At 44.3% G+C, this 17,209-nt stretch overlaps 1 protein-coding gene across 1 annotated transcript in view; it reads right to left on the minus strand.

Annotated features, from left to right (window-relative positions):
* Positions 1–17,209, minus strand: part of LOC126124779 (extracellular matrix organizing protein FRAS1-like) — a 452,648-nt gene that overhangs the window by 46,518 nt on the left and 388,921 nt on the right. Inside the window, exon 14 of the mRNA XM_049915125.1 lies at positions 13,295–13,486. Within this exon, the coding sequence (XP_049771082.1) occupies positions 13,295–13,486 (192 nt within the window). The remainder of the gene's footprint in view (positions 1–13,294; positions 13,487–17,209) is intronic.

Consider the following 17,209-nt stretch of genomic DNA (forward strand, 5'->3'; position numbering starts at 1 on the left):
TTAATGTGCTACTGTTAAGCCTAGCCCATGTGATGAGAAATGTGCAAGTTTTCCTTCAAGAATTATGGATACAACTGATTCTACAACATGCAAAATTGTCTGGCGTATCACACATTGACCATATCTGGGACGCAGCTGGTTGCCAGTTATTCTTTGTGGTCATCCAACAACCACTGTTGATGTTATGTGGACTCCATTAAGCAACACACAGAGGGAAGTTTCTTGAAAAACATCCAATTCCTCTTTTATTTCATTTCACAGTACTCAGAGGTCTTAATTGCAGCATATGGGAGCTTCATATTGTGCTTAGTTTCTTAATTTCTTTGCGTGTTTTTGGGTAATTGCATTGTTTAATTCATAAATTTCAGGCATATTATAGTATTTGAGAGTTGTAGTATTGCGTTTTAGTACCTGAATAGTGTAAATTCGCATAGCCATTTGTCTTCTGTTTTTGTTTTGAATGGCCAGTGTCGGTTGGTCACAGCCAGTGTGCCCCCTGCCGCCATTGGATAAGCAGCTGCCAGCAGCAAGTCGTATACTCCTAGCTCACTTATTTGTTACATAATTTGGTATAGGAGGTGTGATTTTGAGTTTTAGTTACTGTAATCATAAATTCAGGCAGATTGTAGCGCACTCGTTAGGCATTTGTACAGGTTATTTCATACATTCTTTGCGTGTTTCCCTTGCGTTATCTAGGCATGGACTCGTGTTTCAGTAACTGTTGTTCAACATGAATTAGAATGGACAGGGACTGTGATTGCTGTGTTTGGATGAGGGCTGAGTTGGCATCCATTCGCTCACAGCTGCAGGCGGCACTGACTTCAGTTGCGCTGCTTGAGGCTGTTGCCAATGGGCACCACTGTGGGGAGCTGGACTTGGGTATCACGGGGATGTCAACCTCGTCCCGTCTGTCCCCAGATCGGTCTGCCTCTGTGGTGCCCATTGGCAACAGCCTCAAGCTGCATGACCAAAGTCAGCGCCGCCTGCTGTGGTTGCCCCAGTTGCTGCCCGCAGTGGGGCTGAGCCCTTGCCTGTGGTTGATCAGGAGGTCGTTCCAAGGTGTGGCAGACAGCAAAAGATGCCCCTGGAGGCTGATCAGAAAGCCTCCCCAGTGCGTCTGACAAACAGATTTCAGGTACTGTCTCTGGCTGAGATAAGATGCAGCTGGCTGCTCTGTTTCAGAGGATGATTCTCAGCCTTCAAGATCTGGGCAATCACAGAGGGTGGGCTTATTGGTAGTTGGGAGCTCCAATGTTAGGCGCGTAGTGGGCCCCTTAGGGATATGGCGGCTAAGTAGGGGAAGAAATCCAGTGTGCACTCCGTGTGCATTCCGGGTGGAGTCATTTCTGATGTGGAAAGGGTCCTTCCAGATGCCATGAAGAGCACAGGGTGCAGCCAGCTGCAGGTGGTGTCGGCACTAATGACGTGTGTCACTTTGGATCTGAGGAAATTCTGTCTGGATTCCAGTGGCTATCTGATTTGGTGAAGGCTGCCGATGTTGCTTACAAGATGAAGGCAGAGCTCACCATCTGCAGCATCGTTGACAGAACCGACTGTGGGCCTTTGGTGCAGAGCCACGTGGAGGGTCTGAATCAGAGGCTTAGATGGTTTTGCGACCATGTTGGCTTCAGATTCCTTGACTTGCGCCATAGGGTGGTGGGGTTCTGTTGAATAGGTCAGGAGTTCACTACACTCAGCTGGCGGCTACATGGGTAGCGGAGGCTGTGTGGCGTGGACTGGGCGGTTTTTTAGGTTAGAAGGCCTTGGGAAAGTATGGGGTGTGCTGCAATCTCAAAGGGTGTATGGCAAATAAATGACGTGCTTGGATCAAGGAACAGTCAGAATTGTAGTTGTAAATTGTTGTAGTTGTTCTGGGAAAGTCCCTGAGCTTCAAGGGCTAATAGAAAGCACAGAAGCTGAAATCATTATAGGTACAGAAAGCTGGCTAAAGCCTGAAATAAATTCTGCAGAAATTTTTACGTAGTCTCAGATGGTGTTCAGGAAAGATAGATTAGGCAGAATTAGTGGTGGAGTGTTTGTGTCTATCAGTAGTGGTTTATCTTGTAGTGAAGTCGAAGTAGATACTCCGTGCAAATTGGTATGGGTGGAGGTTATACTTAACAGCCGAATTAAGTTAATAATTGGGTCCTTCTACCAACCCCCAGACTCTGATGATATAGTTGCTGAACAGTTCAGAGAAAATTTGAGTCTCGTGATGATGTGATGATGATGTTTGGTTTGTGGGGCGCTCAACTGCGTGGTTATCAGCGCCCGTACAATTTCCTAACCTTTGCTCAGTCCAATTTCGCCACTTTCCTGGATGATGATGAAATGATGAGGACAACACAAACACCCAGTCATCTCGAGGCAGGTGAAAATCCCTGACCCCGCCGGGAATTGAACCCGGGACCCCGTGCTCAGGAAGCGAGAACGCTACCGCGAGACCACGAGCGGCGGACTTGAGTCTCGTAACAAATAAATAGCCCACTCATAAGGTTATAGTTGGTGGGGACTTCAACCTTCCCTCGATATGTTGGCAAAAATACTTGTTCAAAACTGGTGGTAGGCAGAAAACATCTTCTGAGATTGTCCTAAATGCTTTCTCCGAAAATTATTTCGAGCATTTAGTCCATGAACCCACACGAATTGTAAATGGTTGCAAAAACACACTTGACCTCTTAACCACAAACAATCCAGAGCTAACAGAGAGCATCATGACTGATACAGGGATTAGTGATCACAAGGTTGTTGTAGCTAGGCTCAATACCACTTGCCCGAGCACTTGCCCGCGAAAGGCAAAGGTCCCGAGTTCGAGTCTCGGTCGGGCACACAGTTTTAATCTGCCAGGAAGTTTCATATCAGCGCACACTCCGCTGCAGAGTGAAAATCTCATTCTGGAAACATCCCCCAGGCTGTGGCTAAGCCATGTCTCCGCAATATCCTTTCTTTCAGGAGTGCTAGTTCTGCATGTTTCGCAGGAGAGCTTCTGTAAAGTTTGGAAGGTAGGAGACGAGGTACTGGCAGAAGTAAAGCTGTGAGTACTGGGTGTGAGTCGTGCTTCGGTAGCTCAGATGGTAGAGCACTTGCCCGCGAAAGGCAAAGGTCCCGAGTTCGAGTCTCGGTCGGGCACACAGTTTTAATCTGCCAGGAAGTTTCATATCAGTGCACACTCCGCTGCAGAGTGAAAATCTCATTCTGGAAACATCCCCCAGGCTGTGGCTAAGCCATGTCTCCGCAATATCCTTTCTTTCAGGAGTGCTAGTTCTGCATGTTTCGCAGGAGAGCTTCTGTAAAGTTTGGAAGGTAGGAGACGAGGTACTGGCAGAAGTAAAGCTGTGAGTACCGGGCGTGAGTCGTGCTTCGGTAGCTCAGATGGTAGAGCACTTGCCCGCGAAAGGCAAAGGTCCCGAGTTCGAGTCTCGGTCGGGCACACAGTTTTAATCTGCCAGGAAGTTTCATATCAGCGCACACTCCGCTGCAGAGTGAAAATCTCATTCTGGAAACATCCCCCAGGCTGTGGCTAAGCCATGTCTCCGCAATATCCTTTCTTTCAGGAGTGCTAGTTCTGCATGTTTTGCAGGAGAGCTTCTGTAAAGTTTGGAAGGTAGGAGACGAGGTACTGGCAGAAGTAAAGCTGTGAGTACCGGGCGTGAGTCGTGCTTCGGTAGCTCAGATGGTAGAGCACTTGCCCGCGAAAGGCAAAGGTCCCGAGTTCGAGTCTCGGTCGGGCACACAGTTTTAATCTGCCAGGAAGTTTCATATCAGCGCACACTCCGCTGCAGAGTGAAAATCTCATTCTGGAAACATCCCCCAGGCTGTGGCTAAGCCATGTCTCCGCAATATCCTTTCTTTCAGGAGTGCTAGTTCTGCATGTTTTGCAGGAGAGCTTCTGTAAAGTTTGGAAGGTAGGAGACGAGGTACTGGCAGAAGTAAAGCTGTGAGTACCGGGCGTGAGTCGTGCTTCGGTAGCTCAGATGGTAGAGCACTTGCCCGCGAAAGGCAAAGGTCCCGAGTTCGAGTCTCGGTCGGGCACACAGTTTTAATCTGCCAGGAAGTTTCATATCAGCGCACACTCCGCTGCAGAGTGAAAATCTCATTCTGGAAACATCCCCCAGGCTGTGGCTAAGCCATGTCTCCGCAATATCCTTTCTTTCAGGAGTGCTAGTTCTGCATGTTTCGCAGGAGAGCTTCTGTAAAGTTTGGAAGGTAGGAGACGAGGTACTGGCAGAAGTAAAGCTGTGAGTACCGGGCGTGAGTCGTGCTTCGGTAGCTCAGATGGTAGAGCACTTGCCCGCGAAAGGCAAAGGTCCCGAGTTCGAGTCTCGGTCGGGCACACAGTTTTAATCTGCCAGGAAGTTTCATATCAGCGCACACTCCGCTGCAGAGTGAAAATCTCATTCTGGAAACATCCCCCAGGCTGTGGCTAAGCCATGTCTCCGCAATATCCTTTCTTTCAGGAGTGCTAGTTCTGCATGTTTTGCAGGAGAGCTTCTGTAAAGTTTGGAAGGTAGGAGACGAGGTACTGGCAGAAGTAAAGCTGTGAGTACCGGGCGTGAGTCGTGCTTCGGTAGCTCAGATGGTAGAGCACTTGCCCGCGAAAGGCAAAGGTCCCGAGTTCGAGTCTCGGTCGGGCACACAGTTTTAATCTGCCAGGAAGTTTCATATCAGCGCACACTCCGCTGCAGAGTGAAAATCTCATTCTGGAAACATCCCCCAGGCTGTGGCTAAGCCATGTCTCCGCAATATCCTTTCTTTCAGGAGTGCTAGTTCTGCATGTTTTGCAGGAGAGCTTCTGTAAAGTTTGGAAGGTAGGAGACGAGGTACTGGCAGAAGTAAAGCTGTGAGTACCGGGCGTGAGTCGTGCTTCGGTAGCTCAGATGGTAGAGCACTTGCCCGCGAAAGGCAAAGGTCCCGAGTTCGAGTCTCGGTCGGGCACACAGTTTTAATCTGCCAGGAAGTTTCATATCAGCGCACACTCCGCTGCAGAGTGAAAATCTCATTCTGGAAACATCCCCCAGGCTGTGGCTAAGCCATGTCTCCGCAATATCCTTTCTTTCAGGAGTGCTAGTTCTGCATGTTTTGCAGGAGAGCTTCTGTAAAGTTTGGAAGGTAGGAGACGAGGTACTGGCAGAAGTAAAGCTGTGAGTACCGGGCGTGAGTCGTGCTTCGGTAGCTCAGATGGTAGAGCACTTGCCCGCGAAAGGCAAAGGTCCCGAGTTCGAGTCTCGGTCGGGCACACAGTTTTAATCTGCCAGGAAGTTTCATATCAGCGCACACTCCGCTGCAGAGTGAAAATCTCATTCTGGAAACATCCCCCAGGCTGTGGCTAAGCCATGTCTCCGCAATATCCTTTCTTTCAGGAGTGCTAGTTCTGCATGTTTTGCAGGAGAGCTTCTGTAAAGTTTGGAAGGTAGGAGACGAGGTACTGGCAGAAGTAAAGCTGTGAGTACCGGGCGTGAGTCGTGCTTCGGTAGCTCAGATGGTAGAGCACTTGCCCGCGAAAGGCAAAGGTCCCGAGTTCGAGTCTCGGTCGGGCACACAGTTTTAATCTGCCAGGAAGTTTCATATCAGCGCACACTCCGCTGCAGAGTGAAAATCTCATTCTGGAAACATCCCCCAGGCTGTGGCTAAGCCATGTCTCCGCAATATCCTTTCTTTCAGGAGTGCTAGTTCTGCATGTTTTGCAGGAGAGCTTCTGTAAAGTTTGGAAGGTAGGAGACGAGGTACTGGCAGAAGTAAAGCTGTGAGTACCGGGCGTGAGTCGTGCTTCGGTAGCTCAGATGGTAGAGCACTTGCCCGCGAAAGGCAAAGGTCCCGAGTTCGAGTCTCGGTCGGGCACACAGTTTTAATCTGCCAGGAAGTTTCATATCAGCGCACACTCCGCTGCAGAGTGAAAATCTCATTCTGGAAACATCCCCCAGGCTGTGGCTAAGCCATGTCTCCGCAATATCCTTTCTTTCAGGAGTGCTAGTTCTGCATGTTTCGCAGGAGAGCTTCTGTAAAGTTTGGAAGGTAGGAGACGAGGTACTGGCAGAAGTAAAGCTGTGAGTACCGGGCGTGAGTCGTGCTTCGGTAGCTCAGATGGTAGAGCACTTGCCCGCGAAAGGCAAAGGTCCCGAGTTCGAGTCTCGGTCGGGCACACAGTTTTAATCTGCCAGGAAGTTTCATATCAGCGCACACTCCGCTGCAGAGTGAAAATCTCATTCTGGAAACATCCCCCAGGCTGTGGCTAAGCCATGTCTCCGCAATATCCTTTCTTTCAGGAGTGCTAGTTCTGCATGTTTTGCAGGAGAGCTTCTGTAAAGTTTGGAAGGTAGGAGACGAGGTACTGGCAGAAGTAAAGCTGTGAGTACCGGGCGTGAGTCGTGCTTCGGTAGCTCAGATGGTAGAGCACTTGCCCACGAAAGGCAAAGGTCCCGAGTTCGAGTCTCGGTCGGGCACACAGTTTTAATCTGCCAGGAAGTTTCATATCAGCGCACACTCCGCTGCAGAGTGAAAATCTCATTCTGGAAACATCCCCCAGGCTGTGGCTAAGCCATGTCTCCGCAATATCCTTTCTTTCAGGAGTGCTAGTTCTACTTAGCAATCATATACAACCGCTCACTCACCGATTGATCTGTACCTACAGATTGGAAAATTGCGCAGGTCGCACCAGTGTTTAACAAGGGTAGTAGGAGTAATTCATCGAACTACAGACCTATATCATTGACGTCGGTTTGCAGTAGGGTTTTGGAGCATATACTGTATTCAAACATTATGAATCACCTCAAAGGGAACAATCTATTGATACATAATCAGCATGGTTCCAGAAAACATTGTTCTTGTGCAACGCAGCTAGCTCTTTATTTGCACGAAGTAATGGCTGCTATCGACAGGGGATCTCAAGTTGATTCCGTATTTCTAGATTTCCGGAAAGCTTTTGACACTGTTCCTCACAAGCAACTTCTAATCAAGTTGTGGGCCTATGGGGTATTGTCTGAGTTGTGTGACTGGATTCGTGATTTCCTGTCAGGAAGGTCGCAGTTCGTAGTAATAGATGGCAAATCATCGAGTAAAACTGAAGTGATATCAGGTGTTCCGCAGGGAAGCGTCCTGGGACCTCTGCTGTTCCTGATCTATATAAATGACCAGGGTGACAGTCTGAACAGTTCTCTTAGGTTGCTCGCAGATGATGCTGTAATTTACCATCTAGTAAGGTCATCCGAAGACCAGTATCAGTTGCAAAGCGATTTAGAAAAGATTGCTGTATGGTGTGGCAGGTGGTAGTTGACATTAAATAACGAAAAGTGTGAGGTGATCCACATGAGTTCCAAAAGAAATCCGTTGGAATTCGATTACTCGATAAATAGTACAATTCTCAAGGCTGTCAATTCAACAAAGTACCTCGGTGTAAAAATTACGAACAACTTCAGTTGGAAAGACCACATAGATAATATTGTGGGGAAGGCAAGCCAAAGGTTGTGTTTAATTGGCAGGACACTTAGAAGATGCAACAAGTCCACTAAAGAGACAGCTTACACTACACTCGTTCATCCTCTGTCAAAATATTGCTGTGCGGTGTGGGTCCTTACCAGGTGGGATTGACCGAGGACATCAAAAGGGTGCAAAAAAGGGCAGCTCATTTTGTATTATCACGTAATAGGGGAGAGAGTGTGGCAGATATGATACACAAGTTGGGATGGAAGTCATTAAAGCAAAGACGTTTTTCGTCGCAGCGAGATCTATTTACAAAATTTAAGTCACCAACTTTCTCTTCCGAATGCGAAAATACACTCCTGGAAATTGAAATAAGAACAACGTGAATTCATTGTCCCAGGAAGGGGAAACTTTATTGACACATTCCTGGGGTCAGATACATCACATGATCACACTGACAGAACCACAGGCACATAGACACAGGCAACAGAGCATGCACAATGTCGGCACTAGTACAGTGTATATCCACCTTTCGCAGCAATGCAGGCTGCTATTCTCCCATGGAGACGATCGTAGAGATGCTGGATGTAGTCCTGTGGAACGGCTTGCCATGCCATTTCCACCTGGCGCCTCAGTTGGACCAGCGTTCGTGCTGGACGTGCAGACCGCGTGAGACGACGCTTCATCCAGTCCCAAACATGCTCAATGGGGGACAGATCCGGAGATCTTGCTGGCCAGGGTAGTTGACTTACACCTTCTAGAGCACGTTGGGTGGCACGGGATACATGCGGACGTGCATTGTCCTGTTGGAACAGCAAGTTCGCTTGCCGGTCTAGGAATGGTAGAACGATGGGTTCGATGACAGTTTGGATGTACCGTGCACTATTCAGTGTCCCCTCGACGATCACCAGTGGTGTACGGCCAGTGTAGGAGATCGCTCCCCACACCATGATGCCGGGTGTTGGCCCTGTGTGCCTCGGCCGTATGCAGTCCTGATTGTGGCGCTCACCTGCACGGCACCAAACACGCATACGACCATCATTGGCACCAAGGCAGAAGCGACTCTCATCTCTGAAGACTACACGTCTCCATTCGTCCCTCCATTCACGCCTGTCGCGACACCACTGGAGGCGGGCTGCACGATGTTGGGGCGTGAGCGGAAGGCGGCCTAACGGTGTGCGGGACCGTAGCCCAGCTTCATGGAGATGGTTGCGAATGGTCCTCGCCGATACCCCAGGAGCAACAGTGTCCCTAATTTGCTGGGAAGTGGCGGTGCGGTCCCCTACGGCACTGCGTAGGATCCTACGATCTTGGCGTGCATCCGTGCGTCGCTGCGGTCCAGTCCCAGGTCGACGGGCACGTGCACCTTCCGCCGACCACTGGTGACAACATCGATGTACTGTGGAGACCTCACGCCCCATGTGTTGAGCAATTCGGCGGTACGTCCACCCGGCCTCTCGCATGCCCACTATATGCCCTCGCTCAAAGTCCGTCAACTGCACATACGGTTCACGTCCACGCTGTCGCGGCATGCTACCAGTGTTAAAGACTGCGATGGAGCTCCGTATGCCACGGCAAACTGGCTGACACTGACGGCGGCGGTGCACAAATGCTGCGCAGCTAGCGCCATTCGACGGCCAACACCGCGGTTCCTGGTGTGTCCGCTGTGCCGTGCATGTGATCATTGCTTGTACAGCCCTCTCGCAGTGTCCGGAGCAAGTATGGTGGGTCTGACACACCGGTGTCAATGTGTTCTTTTTTCCATTTCCAGGAGTGTATTTTGTTGAGCCCAACCTACATAGGTAGGAATGATCATCAAAATAAAGTAAGAGAAATCAGAGCTCGAACAGAAAGGTTTAGGTGTTCGTTTTTCCCGCGCACTGTTCAGGAGTGGAATGGTAGGGAGATAGTATGATTGTGGTTCAATGAACCCTCTGCCAAGCACTTAAATGTGAATTGCAGAGTAATCATGTTGATGTAGATGTAGATGTAGATGTACTTTTTAGAACCAGAGTTGATATACAGTTCTGTAAACCTAATAATTTCCATATGTTACATAATTGGATTGTTAAAGATCTACTCACAAAGTGGTGGCAGGAGAAAACACATAAAAGAAAGTTAAGGAAATGTGCAAGCTTTCGGATGAGGCATTTCATCTAGTGGAGCCTCCAACAATCAGTCTTTCTTTCTCATCCTGTCTGGTAAGTCTCACCTGATCTGGGGTTCTGGGTGACTTTTCTGTAGCTCTCCCCATTTCCTAAACCTCACCACTCCTTTTCTTTCATCCCTCTCCTTTTTCCTTCTGCGAGAAGAAGTAGCCATGCTCCAAAAGCTTGCACCTACTCTTAACTTTTCTGTGTGTCTTTTCTCCTGCTGCCACTTGGTGAGTAGATATAGTATCTATCCAATTATATTATATTTTCAAAAACTGATTATTATTTATTGATATAATCATTTGTTTAGTGTCATGTACCTAGTCTGTGGTATAAAATTCACTTCAGTCAAGTGCATCTTGTTTCAGTGTTGTAATTTTCAGGAATGTTAGTGTAGGAGAAGGTAACTTTAAACTTACTGGACAGTGACATGACTACATTGTCAAGAAATAATTCTGAATTCACACTTTGGTAACAATTTCAAATAACTTCCTCAACAGCCTATATGTGATAGAAGTATTTTAGTCCTCTCTCCAACAAATAGACTCAAACTTAAAGACACAATCATATAGCCCCCAAAAGGGTCAGTGCTCATGGTATGCACAGTGCATAGAAGGCTGTATTTATATGACATAAGACATCACCAAAAAAATGAACAGAATATTATGGTGTTCAATATGTACAAAATGTCAGAGACTGTTATAAACACAGTCAAGTTGTTTGAAGGTGGAACAGCTGTGTACAGTGAAAGTGTCAGTGATGAGTAACTGAAGCACAGTTCTAAACAACTTAGGCAATAAAGTTAATTAACGAGTGACAGCTTGCCTTATATGTAAATAAATGCAAGATACTATTAATGGGGAGAAGGGGAAAAAAACTGTTGCCTAGAGAACAGCATTAGAAGTATGTCACTTAACTCATACACTTAGGTCTTATGTTACAAAATGGTATTAACTAGATTGATTGTGTGAAATAATATGTTTTAATGAAAACTCTAAGGATCTTATAAATATATAGCATTTATAAAGAAGACCATGTACAGAACTCATATGCAACTCATTCTTGAGCAACAATATGTATATGATGTGTGTTCAAAAAATATCAGGAATTTTCATTTTTTGAATAACTTTATTTATTTGTCTACATTAAATGTAATCTCCTACAAAGTAGTCCCTATTAGATATTATACAGTTATGACATTAATTCTTCCAATCCCTGAAACACTTTTGGGACTTGATCTTTGAGCTAGCTTTTAGCTCTTTCAGCTGTGAACCTTTAATCTCATCTAAGCTTGTAAAACAATGGCCCTATTAGGTTCTCTTTATTTTTTGAAATAGAAAAAAGTCACACAGAGTTATATCTGGCAACTATGGAGGCTGGGGCATCATTACAATATTGTTTTTCACCAAAAATTCATGAACAAGCAATGAAATGGGGCAGGCACATTATTGTGGTGCAAAACCATGAATTGTTTTGCCACAAATCTGGTTGATCTTTTTTTCTTCTTTTTTTTTTACTTCTAGACTGCTTCCTGCAAATGATGTAGAACTTGCAGATAGTACTCCTTACTGATTGTTTGACCTTTTGGCTCATGATGTTCACATTTGACTGCACTTGCTTAGCTTTTTTTGGTCTTGGTGATCCAGAATGCCTCCACTAGGACAATCAAGCCTTAGTTTCAACATCATGCCCTTATGCCCATGCTTTGGCACCTGTTATGATGTGATTCAGTGGTTCTGCATTGTTGTTGACTTCATTAAGTGACTCCTGAGCAACTTGCATTCACCGCTGTTTTTATCAAAATTCAACATCTTTGTCACAGATATGACTGTCACACATTTTTGTCATCCAAAACATCCAAAAAGATTTCATGGTGTGATGCCAACATTATCAACTACTTTTCTGATTGTGATTCAGCAATCATTCATAATCATTTCTTTCACTTTTTCCATGTTTTCAGTGGTCATTTATGTGCTGGGTTGTCCAGAATGTTTGTTGTCTTCAACTTGTTCACAGCCATCTTGGAAACACTTACATGACTTATAAACCCTTGTTTTGCTCATAGCAGATCCATCAAAAAGAATATTCAGTGTTTCTAAAACTTGGATGTATTTTATTCCATTTTTATAGAAAGATTTAATGCAAATTCTCTATTCCATTTTTAAAACAAATCAGTAGTCCCAATTTTAAACAAACACATCACCTTCTTGATGACTGATGACAGGCTAAATATTCAGTCAAATAATTTTCAGACATGTTAAAAAAAAGAGAGAGAGAGAGAGAGAGAGAGAGAGAGAGAGGGGGGGGGGGGGGGGGGGGGGGAGAGAGAGAGAGAGAGAGAGAGAGAGAGAGGGGGGGGGGGGAGAGCATGAGCTGGACTAATACAACCCACAAAGCTAGAAAATTCCCAATATGTTTTGAAGAAACATCATATGTTCTGGTTAAATACATGAGGGTCTTTGGGAAAAATACTATGTTCCTTTTTTTTTTTTTTTTGTAAAAAGTTATTGGGCAAATTTAAGTAACTAACATTTTAGATGGAGTAATATTACACTATTTTTTTCTACAGCACAGTTGCATGCCAATGTTAAGAGAAATTAGTGTACAAAAATATTCAGTCAGACAGTAATTTTTTGCCTGTTTTCCATAAGTTATTGGGATAAAATGATGAATGACAACTGGTGATTACTTCATAGATAAGATTGTTTTGCAAGACCCTCAAAGATGCTTGATGTAAGTCCTATTAGAACATACAGTGTGTGATTATGAAAGTGATGTTCATACTTGAAATTTATTTCAATTAGTCTCCATGAGTTGTGAAGAGCTGTTGAGCAGTCACAGGTTAATTAGGATCTCCAACATATATCATGATTTGTGGAGTCCACACCATCCTCAGAATGCAATGGGAAATTGTGTTAATTTAAATACTCACCAGAAAAACAGTGTAAAATTACAGTTGTCTTTGTCAACTACAATGTAATGACTAAATGGTCAGAGGTTTATTTTACAAAACAATGCACAAAACATACCCCAACTTTCCACATACTACAAATAGTGAAATTCCCATCCAGCCATCCAACTTTCAATTTCCTGTGGTTACCCAGAACTGAATTAGGCAAATACAAGGATGGTTTAACTGAAATTGACTCATATGATTTCCATCACCATCTTGTTATTAGTGCCTGTTCTCTGTCTCTGATGATCCCTTCACTGACATGATGCTAAAATATTAGATCCCATTCCTTGTCATTTGTTTCCATGAAGTAAGTTTGCAACCTTCTGTGACAATCATGCTACATTCTCATTAATTTAAATAAGTGCACGAAAGGAGCAGAACACTCATGTTGAGACTAAACACAACCCTCCACTTGGTCACCTATCCTCCCATGTGGATGTCCCTGTGTCCACACCCAAACTCAAATGCACACCTACACCTACAGAGCCCATCCCACTCCTCAAGACCTACTACCCCCCCCCCCCCCCTCCCAGCCACCAACCTCCAACACACAATGATTTGTTACTGCACCACCAACACACAAGGATTTGTTACTGCACAATTATTTTAAAAAGAGTAGAAATTTTGCATCATCAAACAAATGTTTATAAGTTTTTTTGTTAATTTTAAACTTACAAATGCAGCTGCTGAAAACATCTGCATTACACAGGTATTCTAAACACAATTTATGTAACTTTTATATCTGTCAAAATATAAACATTTTACATACCTGTAGAGTTGCATTCAACAGTTGCTGAAGTTTTAATTGACTGCCCCAAAGCAATGGCCGATAATGGAAAGACACCTCCAGCTCTGTCTGATGCTCAACAGTACTCCAACCAATGGGGGGTCCAGAGGCTGATAACCTTTTTAGGTATAGTGATAGAGAAACAGTCACATGGTTCTTGTCACTTCCTTCTACCTGCCAAAAGTGTTATTGTTTAGCACAGCAGTTTGTTTAGCTATTTTTATGTAGTGAAGAACACTAATTTTTGTTCTTTAGATTCATGTTTTCCTCATTTCCTTTTAGATGTATGAAATTATATCAAACAAAAAGGTCACAATTTTTTTACATCAATTTTTAGCGCTTGATCTATCAATATTTCATGAAATGTATTCACAGTTCAGAATAACATAGGCACTGAAATATCATATTAATATATCAGTTTTATGACATTTGATGATCAAACCTAATCTAAAAATTAGTGAAATGATTGTACAGTATTGTAGCAATAACAGTTTCAACTTCAACGTAAACTATTTTTACGTGTACAAAAACTACCCCACGCTACTCAGCCTCTCTGGGGTATTACTTGTCTTGTTGCCAGGAAAATCTTTAAATTCCCTATCTGAATCCCATGAGCTGACCTAAAAAGTTTGCCAAATGTTATTGTAAAACAAAGAAAACAAAAAGGTACAAACCAAATACTGAATATCCTTATTCAGCTTCAAAGTAATCTCCATTTGCAACCATTCAGGTATGGTAATACCTACAAAGATGTTGGAAGCTTTATAACAGGCTTCTTTTAGAATTCATTGTCACATTGAGATCTCTGTCTTTGGATATCCTTTGAATCTGTGCAGTTGTGTATTGTAAACTTGATAGTTGCTTAACTTACTCTATATTAAACTGATAGTATCAGGTCTAACTCCCAGTGATGATAGTTTGCAGAAAAGATCAATCACACACATGTCAATCAGATCTCCAGATGTGAAATTTAAAACTTTTGTGGTGAACATATTTTTCCTCAAAATTTCAGGAGAACTGTCAGATGTTGTAACTTCCTGCCACAATATTTCAGCACAGAGTCTTCTGGCCATCTTCAGGTGATACTGGCGAAAATGCACTGAGCTCTGGTATTTAAGGCCACAACGGCTCATACTTGGTGGATTCACTTGGCGTTGCATGTGCCCTACTTGAGTGCATTCGATACTGCTATGTACTGTGCTCTCTGTGGTGAAAACTCACCGCATCGATTTCAGTTCGAGTGTCTTCCCATGTTTCCATCACAGAACTACACCGGCTACAGAGGATACGAAGTTTTTCAATGGTTGGATTCCATGCTGAATTCAATCGAAAATGGGAGTCTCAATTAATAAGAGACTCCCTCTCAGACAGTCATATTTCCAAATATTCTTTAATAATATAACTCCAAAAGTTAGACGCATGGGCCACAATGTTTGTCTCACTGTAATTCATGAAATGACCAGTGGAAATACAGTGTTCAGTGATGGCAGACTTACAAGGCTGAAGAAGGCAAGTATGCTGCTGATTTTCTACAATGTGATCCTGCACAGTATGTGTTAGCCCTATATAAGATATGCCGCATTCACACAGAATCCTGTAAACACCTGCCTTGGGCAGCTCTAGGTCATCTTTGACAGATCCTGACAGCCATGAAATTTTTGCAGGAGTGTGAAAGAATGGTATATTTTCTTAGCATTTTGCCTATTTTCACTGGAATATTACCAATATATGGTAAATAGGCAGACTTGCGAGTAAAGGTCTGTGTGGGTGGGCTTTCTCTATACTGTATGACCAAGTGTGCCATCACTCTTAAGTCACACCAAGATGTCTAAAAACAGCAAACAACCCTACTTCTCCAACTCCATAGTAAATTTTATGTTTTCATGTATGGAGGTCAGATGTTGTAGGACCTCTCACAGCCAATCCAAAACATGAGGTCAAACTATAAAAGTATTGTCAACATATTGCCAAAATACTGTTGGTTTAAAAGTGGCTGAGGCAAGTGCTCACTCCTCAGGATGATCAAGTTGTGTGGCTGACTAACAGGAGTAATGCCATGGTCAGTCTTAATTCTACAGAGTATTACAGCAAAGTGCCATTGCATTTGGAATACAATACATATAAATACCTAAAATATGAATGTACGAGGTGCATTCAAATTCTAAGGCCTCCGATTTTTTTTCTAATTAACTACTCACCCGAAATCGATGAAACTGGCGTTACTTCTCGACGTAATCGCCCTGCAGACGTACACATTTTTCACAACGCTGATGCCATGATTCCATGGCAGCGACGAAGGCTTCTTTAGGAGTCTGTTTTGACCACTGGAAAATCACTGAGGCAATAGCAGCACGGCTGGTGAATGTGTGGCCACGGAGAGTGTCTTTCATTGTTGGAAAAAGCCAAAAGTCACTAGAAGCCAGGTCAGGTGAGTAGGGAGCATGAGGAATCACTTCAAAGTTGTTATCATGAAGAAACTGTTGCATAACGTTAGCTCGATGTGCGGGTGCGTTGTCTTGGTGAAACAGCACACGCGCAGCCCTTCCTGGACGTTTTTGTTGCAGTGCAGGAAGGAATTTGTTCTTCAAAACATTTTCGTAGGATGCACCCATTACTGTAGTGCCCTTTGGAATGCAATGGGTAAGGATTACGCTCTCGCTGTCCCAGAACATGGACACCATCATTTTTTCAGCACTGGCAGTTACCCGAAATTTTTTTGGTGGTGGTGAATCTGTGTGCTTCCATTGAGCTGACTGGCGCTTTGTTTCTGGATTGAAAAATGGCATCCACGTCTCATCCATTGTCACAACTGACGGAAAGAAAGTCCCATTCATGCTGTCGTTGCGTGTCAACACTGCTTGGCAACATGCCACACGGGCAGCCATGTGGTCGTCCGTCAGCATTCGTGGCACCCACCTGGATGACACATTTCGCATTTTCAGGTCGTCATGCAGGATTGTGTGCACAGAACCCACAGAAATGCCAACTCTGGAGGCGATCTGTTCAACAGTCATTCGGCGATCCCCCAAAACAATTCTCTCCACTTTCTCGATCATGTCGTCAGACCGGCTTGTGCGAGCCCGAGGTTGTTTCGGTTTGTTGTCACACGATGTTCTGTTTTCATTAAACTGTCGCACCCACGAACGCACTTTTGACACATCCATAACTCCATCACCACATGTCTCCTTCAACTGTTGATGAATTTCAATTGGTTTCACACCACACACATTCAGAAAACGAATGATTGCACGCTGTTCAAGTAAGGAAAACGTCGGCATTTTATGTATTTAAAACAGTTCTCATTCTCGCTGCTGGCAGTAAAATTCCATCTGCCATACGGTGCTTCCATCTCTGGGATGTATTGACAATGAACGCGGCCTCATTTTAAAACAATGCGCATGTTTCTATCTCTTTCCAGTCCGGAGAAAAAAATCGGAGGCCTTAGAACTTGAATGCACCTCGTACTATGTCATATAGCAGAAAAACGGAAGAATCCTGGTCTACCATCAGAGCTTGAACTCATAGACCTCCCAAGTTGCACAGCTTATCCAAAATCACAAAGAAAGCATTCAATTGTGACCTATATCAGTACTACTGATTCTCTTACCTCTAGGCTAGCTCTATATCTAATCAGTTTAATGACTCCCTTAGCTGGCCACTGTGAATACCATTTCAGATCTCTCAGATCCTCAGTGACAAAATCAGAGATAGTCCAAACAAAAGTTCCTGTAGAGGCCATGTTGAATCTGTTGGCAGACCACTTTCCGTCTGAAACTATAAAGTTGTTCTATCCTGCTTTGATAATCACATACTTCATGTATGGTGGTAAATTTTATGAAGTAACCAATGAAATAGCCATTGATTCTCCACTGTCTTCAGCAGTGGCTAATTTCTTCA

Source organism: Schistocerca cancellata, unplaced genomic scaffold, assembly GCF_023864275.1.
Source record: "Schistocerca cancellata isolate TAMUIC-IGC-003103 unplaced genomic scaffold, iqSchCanc2.1 HiC_scaffold_426, whole genome shotgun sequence".
In the NCBI taxonomy this organism is placed as follows: domain Eukaryota; kingdom Metazoa; phylum Arthropoda; class Insecta; order Orthoptera; family Acrididae; genus Schistocerca; species Schistocerca cancellata.